This window comes from Palaemon carinicauda, chromosome 9 (assembly GCF_036898095.1).
Source record: "Palaemon carinicauda isolate YSFRI2023 chromosome 9, ASM3689809v2, whole genome shotgun sequence".
Lineage (NCBI taxonomy): Eukaryota > Metazoa > Arthropoda > Malacostraca > Decapoda > Palaemonidae > Palaemon > Palaemon carinicauda.
In genome coordinates this window covers 158,546,796-158,554,295 of record NC_090733.1, presented here as the reverse complement: position 1 = coordinate 158,554,295, position 7,500 = coordinate 158,546,796, and the positions used below count along the sequence as shown (strand labels likewise).

Sequence of the window (7,500 nt, the reverse complement as noted above, 5' to 3'; positions counted from 1 at the left end):
TATATATATATATGTGTGTGTCTCTGTATGTATATTATAGGCTATACATGTGCGTATATATATATATATATATATATATATATATATATATATATACATACCTATAGAGTATATCTATATATATTTATATATGTACTGTATATATATATACATTACACACATATATAAGTATATGTATATATAAATATATATACATATATATACATATATATATATATATATATATATATATCTATCTATATATATATATATATATATATATATATATATATATATATATATATATATATATATACATATATATGTAAATCTGTGTGCCTGTATGTATATTACATACATGTATTTCCGTGAATTTATATAATATAGAATTCATAATACATCTCTATGCGCATTTTAGACGCTAACCATCCACAGCAGACCATTAAAACTGATGAAATCCTATACTCACATCTTATTAAATATGGGCTTAAAGGGAGATCCTTTGGCAACGGCGAAGGAATACAAAGCGGGGAAGTAGGTGGCGGGAAGGAAGTAGAAACGGCAGTCTTGGCCGTATTTGTAATGGATGGTCATTTCCGTCTTCAGGAAGAGATAGTTCCCCTTCAGGGCGCGTTCCATCCCTTCCTCTAGGGTACCGGTCAAGCTGGCAAAGCCTTCGTCGCGGTTGCTCAGCCAGATCTGACGGATGGCATCTATTGACGAATCCTGAAGGGGAGAAACAAGCAGTTGGGGTTTACTGTCCGGGTCGCTTGGTCACTAGATAGGGGGTTAGGACCGTTGTGATATAAAAATGGTAATTTTAAAGAATGTGGAGAGGGGGAGACAGAGAACATTGATGTATATATATGTATATATATATATATATATATATATATATATGTATATATATACATATGTATATATATATGTATATGTATATACCTGTATATATATATATATATATATATATATATATATATGTATATACCTGTATATATATATGTATATATATATATATGTATATGTACATATGTATACAGTATATATATACACCTATATATATATACATAGACTGTAAATATACATATATATGTATATATATATATATATATTGTATGTATGTGTATATATAAATATATATAATAATAATAATAATAATAATAATACTTTATTTCCAAATAAATACATTGGGTATTATACATTATTTATAAAGCAACATACAGAATAGTGATTACTGATATTGTGATTACTTTAAAATCTAACATTTACATGAGAGATGCTTCCATATAAATCTTTTGACTATCAACTAAAATACATTTGGTCCACTACTTGCATTAGTATGACTTTAAAGTAGAGATAAAATAACTTAAAATGGTAAAACTCATTAAAATTCTATACTCTATGCAAAATTACAGTAGACCCCATAAAACATTAAAAACTGATATTTACAAGTACATTAAAACCAATCCACAAATATGTAACTAAAATCTTGTAGAGAACATATATTTCCTGAGATTTGCTTTAAAAGTGTGTATATTCGATGTTGTTTTCAATGAATCAGGTAGGGTATTCCACATCGTTGGTCCTTGTACCGTAAAGCATCTACTTCCCAAGTCTGTGTTAGTTCTCGGTATATAAAGGTCATTATTCTGTCTTGTTCGTCTGTCCCTCCCAGCTCCAACTGTTAAAAACGTAAAAAGCCAAGTCGGTATTAAACTACGCATAACTTTAAAAACTCCCACACAAATCTCGAATTTAATTCTTCTTTCAACATTTAACCATTCTAATTTATCTAAAATTGGTGATGCATGATCATATTTTTTGGCCCTACCATCAACTACTTTTGCCGCAAAGTTTTGTACTTTTTGAACCCGTTGTAATTGTTGTTTAGTAGTACTTCCCCAAATCTTTAAACAATAATTTATTATGCTCAGTGCAAGAGACTGAACTACCATCGCCCTCATGTCAATGTCTAGTCTGTCTTTAATTCTGTTTAAATATATTAAGGTTCCATTTACTTTTCTACATATTTCAGATACGTGTACATCAAAAAGCATATATTGGTCAAAATGAATGCCCAGATTTTTTACGTGTACACTTCTTTCAATTTGATGGCCGTTAAAGTTTAGAACGGTATCTAATGGGATTTGTGATATATATTGCCTTGTACCAATGAATAGGAATTTAGTTTTTGATTCATTTACATTTAAACCATTTAATTGAAAATATCGCAGTCCTGCTTCTAATATAGCTTCTGCCTTTGTGATAAGAGTGGGTATATCATTCATACTACCTGCAATTAAAAATTGACTATCGTCTGCATATTGTACGAGAAGATAGTCTTCTAAAAATTTTGCCATATATTTGAAATAGTCCTGTATGAAATCAGCCATATCATTGATGTGAATAAGAAAAAGCACGGGGCCTAAAATAGAGCCCTGGGGAACTCCAAAATGTACTTGCTTACGAGAAGAGATAGTATTATCTAGTCTGACTATTTGAAAACGATTTTGTAAATAGTTACTAAACCAAAAAGAATCTATTTTCATTTTCCTACACTTATTTAACAAAATATCGTGGCTAACGCTATCAAATGCCTTTGAAAGATCTAACAATATAAGTAAGTTTACCTTTTGCTGGTCAATATTTTTATAAATCCTTTCCGATAGCTTAAGTAATGCCATTTCAGTAGACAGATGAGGTCTAAATCCATATTGCGTAGAGGACAATAATTTATTTTGTTCAAGATATTCAAGTAATTGATTTGTTACTATTTTCTCTAATATTTTTGACAAAATAGGAAGAAGAGATATAGGTCGGTAGTTTTCAACGTTTTCTGGGTCGCCACTCTTGTAAAATGGTACAACGTGTGGCAGCTTCCATCTATCGGGGTAAACACCAGTTATTATTGAGGTATTGATTATTATTGTTAAATAAAAGGCTATTACAGGTAAGGCATCTCTAATGAAACGAAGGGGTATTCCATCTGATCCTACTGAATTTGTGTCATTTAAATTCTTTACTGTGAGAATAACTGTATTAACATCAACTGGCTGAGGTCTAAAAAAGCTAATCATATCTTCAGTTGATTCGTTATTTACCGGTATCTGGTTTCTGTCACTATCGTGAAAATTCTCTTGTGATTTTTCATAAGCCGTCTTTCCAACGTTTGAAAAGTATTCATTAAATTCTTCAGCCTTTTCTATTTTATTGTCACAATTGAATATATGGTTATTGACATTTGGGTTTGGAATCATTTCATGAACAATATTTCATTTACTACGTATATTTCCTTGACAATTACTGAATTTGTCTTTAAAATTTTTCGTTTTGTTTGTCTTAAGTAGTACCTGTGTACGTTTCTTTTCATCTTTATACTGACGTCTTAATGTTTCGTTCATTCTATCCAACTTGTACCTTTTTTGAAGGGCATCTCTAACTCGCATCGCTTCTTTAACATCGCTACTTATCCAGGGAGCTGAGGGCCGGGTAATTTCTCTAGTTACATATGGAGCACATTCATTTAGACTATCAATGAGAGTTCTGCTAAAAGTATCCTCTTGGGTATTTACACAGTCTGTTTCCATTAAGAGGTTAAAGACGGTACTCTTATTCAGCAAGTTGTCACGAAAAATGTTTGGGTCATAATTTACCAGATTACGGTATGTCTTTACAATTGGGAGTTTTTTTGGTTTAGAAATGTTAATTTTAGCTGTAATCATCTCATGGTCGGCAATTGAGCTAGAAATCACACAGGCATCTGAAACCATTTGTAGTCTGTTCGTAATTACAACGTCTAGTAATGTAGCAGAAGTGTCTGTTATCCTAGTCGGTTCCTTTATTAATTGGTGAAGGTTTAACTGATACAAAATTTTACTTAATCTATTATTGGGAACTAAAAGCTCGTTATTTAAATCCCCAAGAATAAAAACAGGCTTCTTACGTAAACACATTTCTCTAAAGGTATTTTTGATATATTCAAATGAAGAGGAAAGTGCTTTCGGATGTCGATATACACATCCTACAATAAATGACGGTAGCTTTTTTTGTTGTACAGCAATCCATATATCTTCTACTCCTTCTACTTTATCATTACTATTTCTAATGTTTGTTACTTTTAAATCATTTCGCACATAAATACATGATCCCCCACCTCTTCCATGATCACAACGATAAATAGTAAAGTCAGATATGTGAACAAATTTGTCCTGTAGAGTAGGCTCCAACCAGGTTTCACTTACACATAAAATGTCAATATTTCTTTCTTGTATTAATAATTCCACTTCGTATATATATACATGTATATATATATATATATATATATATATATATATATATATATATATAGTATATACAGTACATAATCCCTTCAAAGACAAACCAATGACCCTACCAACAAAAATCTCAACGCATCCTACATATAAACTCCTACAAGACAACCCAAGGCACCAAAATGTACTTCACCTACTCTCATGTATTCGTGAAGAGACGTCTCCCTCGTATATCCCACTCGAAGTGAGGGGACCTTAGCCACGTCCTGGAGATTCGAAACTTTAGGAAGAGGAGGACCCGAGGCCAACCCGGAGACCAGGTCGCTGGTGTAATGTGCCAGGAGAACCACGTGGAACAGCAGAACAGTCAGGAAGAGAATCCGTAGGCTGATTTGGGTTGGGTTCAGTGGTGTGCCTGTGAAGATCGGCATTGTGGTGAGGATTGGGGGAATGAAGAGGAATGTCATTGTATTGATGAGCTGGTAATGAGGCAAAAGATCATGTTATTATTATTATTATTATTATTATTATTATTATTATTATTATTATTATTATTATTATTATTATTATTATTGTAGTAGTAGTAGTATCGTCAATATTATAAATTGCGTTTCTTCAAACCAGATCACGTGATTAGATTTTGAAATGTGAATTGACAAAGTAAAAAGAGTACAAATCCAAGAGAATATGCCATTCTCGTCAAGGAAATAACAGTTAAAGAAGAAATCTAAAAACTAACATGAATACATATAAAACTGCTTACTATCATTAGGATGAGAGAAACCAACTAAAATTGCATTTTGGTTTAACAAAACACAACCAAATTCAGCAGTTAAAAAGCGGAGACGAATTATAGAACAACTATTTGTGAAAACCTGATCATAATCTTAGCAGAAGAGGAAATAACTGTGAGAATCTAATATGAGACATGGAAGATTCACAAACAAAAGCATATAGAAAAACTGAATCTTTGTTTCATGGTTATGTAGATTACACAATCTGGTCAGCTACTTAATAAATGCCATAATGAATTTAATTTATCCAACCTTTTAACTTTTATTATTAAATTCTATATTATCAAATTCCTCACTTCACTTTATTCAATATTACTTAAATCTCTCTCTCTCTCTCTCTCTCTCTCTCTCTCTCTCTCTCTCTAGTTTCACCTGACCACTTACTAAAAAGCTAAACAGTTGAAAAGAGAGAGAGAGAGAGAGAGAGAGAGAGAGAGAGAGAGAGAGAGAGAGAGAGAGAGAGAGAGAGAGAGAGAGGTCTATGGACTCTGACAATTCTAAAGTGTTCCATTCTCCTACGAACTGACCTTGACCGAGAAGAAATCCTATGACGGTGATCATGGCTTCCGATAATACGTTCTGACACTCGGCGTAATGGAATCGGAAGCCACAGTAGGTGCACAGCACGGCAGTGAAAACAAAGAAAGGCAAAACTATCCAGACGCTCGGTTCGAATTCCTTGACGTAACCCGTCCACATGTCGTCGCCTTTCCCGGGGCGTTTCATGAGGGCGATGTATCTGGGAAATGAAGGTTATCTGAGAGGTAGTTTTGATGAAAGGAAATCTCAGTGCGAGTTTTAATGAATATGAAAATTAGTTTTTGACAAATTTGAGTTTTTGAAATTTTCAGAATGCTTTATTTAAATCCGAGAATCCAATCATATTTCTAAATCTGGGGAGTTTTAGAAAAATCATAGGAGTTTGAAAAAAATCTGAGGAGTTTTAAAATATCTGAGGAGGTTTAAAAAATCTGAGGAGTTTTATAAAATCTGAGGAGTTTTAAAAAATCTGAGGAGGTTTAAAAAATCTGAGGAGTTTTAAAAAATCTGAGGAGTTTTAAAGTCTGAGAATGACTTGAAAAAAAAAAACTGGATGATTTTTTTTTATAATCTGAGAATGAGTTTTAGAGAATCTGATAATGAGTTTAAAAATCTGAAAAAAGGAGGATGAGCTTAAATATAAATCTGAAAAAGAGCTAAAACAGCAATCAGTGAAAAATAGAAAAAACAAATCTGTGAATGCGATAAAAATTCAAATCTGGGAATGAGTTAAATAACAAATATAAGAATGGGATTATTGATAAATCTTGGAAACAGCTAAATAACAAAGTTGAAAATTAAGAAAAAACAAATATGTCAGGATATCAGAAAACTTAAAATTAGTCCAAATTAATCTCTCTCTCTCTCTCTCTCTCTCTCTCTCTCTCTCTCTCTCTCTCTCTCTCTCTCTCTCTCTCTCTCATGTCAGGATATCAGAAAACTCGAAATCAATCTCTCTCTCTCTCTCTCTCTCTCTCTCTCTCTCTCTCTCTCTCTCTCTCATGTCAGGATGTCAGGAAACTCTCTCTCTCTCTCACTCTCTCTCTCTCTCTCTCTCTCTCTCTCTCTCTCTCTCTCTCTCTCTCTCTCTCTCTCTCTCTCTTATGTCAGGATGTCAGAAAACTCGAAATCAATCTCTCTCTCTCTCTCTCTCTCTCTCTCTCTCTCTCTCTCTCTCTCTCTCTCTCTCTCTTATGTCAGGATGTCAGAAAACTCGAAATCAATCTCTCTCTCTCTCTCTCTCTCTCTCTCTCTCTCTCTCTCTCTCTCTCTCATATCAGGATATGAGAAAACTCGAAATCAATCTCTCTCTCTCTCTCTCTCTCTCTCTCTCTCTCTCTCTCTCATATCAGGATATGAGAAAACTCGAAATCAATCTCTCTCTCTCTCTCTCTCTCTCTCTCTCTCTCTCTCTCTCTCTCTCTCTCTCTCTCTCTCTCTCATTCCAGACTTAACCATCTCAAAAATTGGATACCGATTTTGGCTGACGCCATTCAGGAAATCAACGACTGTAGCTCTCTTCGGCGTCAAGTCAAGATTAGCCACGACTATGTCGGCCTCCCCTCGGTACACCTCCCCGACCATCCCCGTCCATTTACCGTCTGATATGTCACCGAAACCTCCGTCTTTGACGTGGTGACAGTTGAATCTGAAGTAATGACAAATTTCCTAGCTAGTAACCAAAATTATAGCATATGTGAATGCAAGATAATGATATCTTCAGCGTTTGCTGTAACACTATTGTGTATGCATGTATAATTGCAAACAAGGAAACTTTGATTAATATATAAGAAGGAATAAACCAATAGGAGTCTCCCAAATAATTATGAATACGTAGTTCAATGGAAAGAAACAGCTATTATATAGCAAGTATTAGTAAAATTTTGAATTAAAAAGAAATATAAGCTCCATGGATT

General features: G+C 33.4%; 1 protein-coding gene across 1 annotated transcript in view; it reads right to left on the bottom strand.

The window, feature by feature from the left end:
• LOC137646719 (probable glutamate receptor) overlaps nt 1-7,500 on the bottom strand; it is a 13,270-nt gene that overhangs the window by 749 nt on the left and 5,021 nt on the right. The window contains exons 6-9 of the mRNA XM_068379826.1: nt 7,059-7,232; nt 5,572-5,783; nt 4,448-4,665; nt 449-705 (exon numbers count right to left, since the gene is read on the bottom strand). Coding sequence (XP_068235927.1) covers nt 449-705; nt 4,448-4,665; nt 5,572-5,783; nt 7,059-7,232 — 861 coding nt within the window. The remainder of the gene's footprint in view (nt 1-448; nt 706-4,447; nt 4,666-5,571; nt 5,784-7,058; nt 7,233-7,500) is intronic.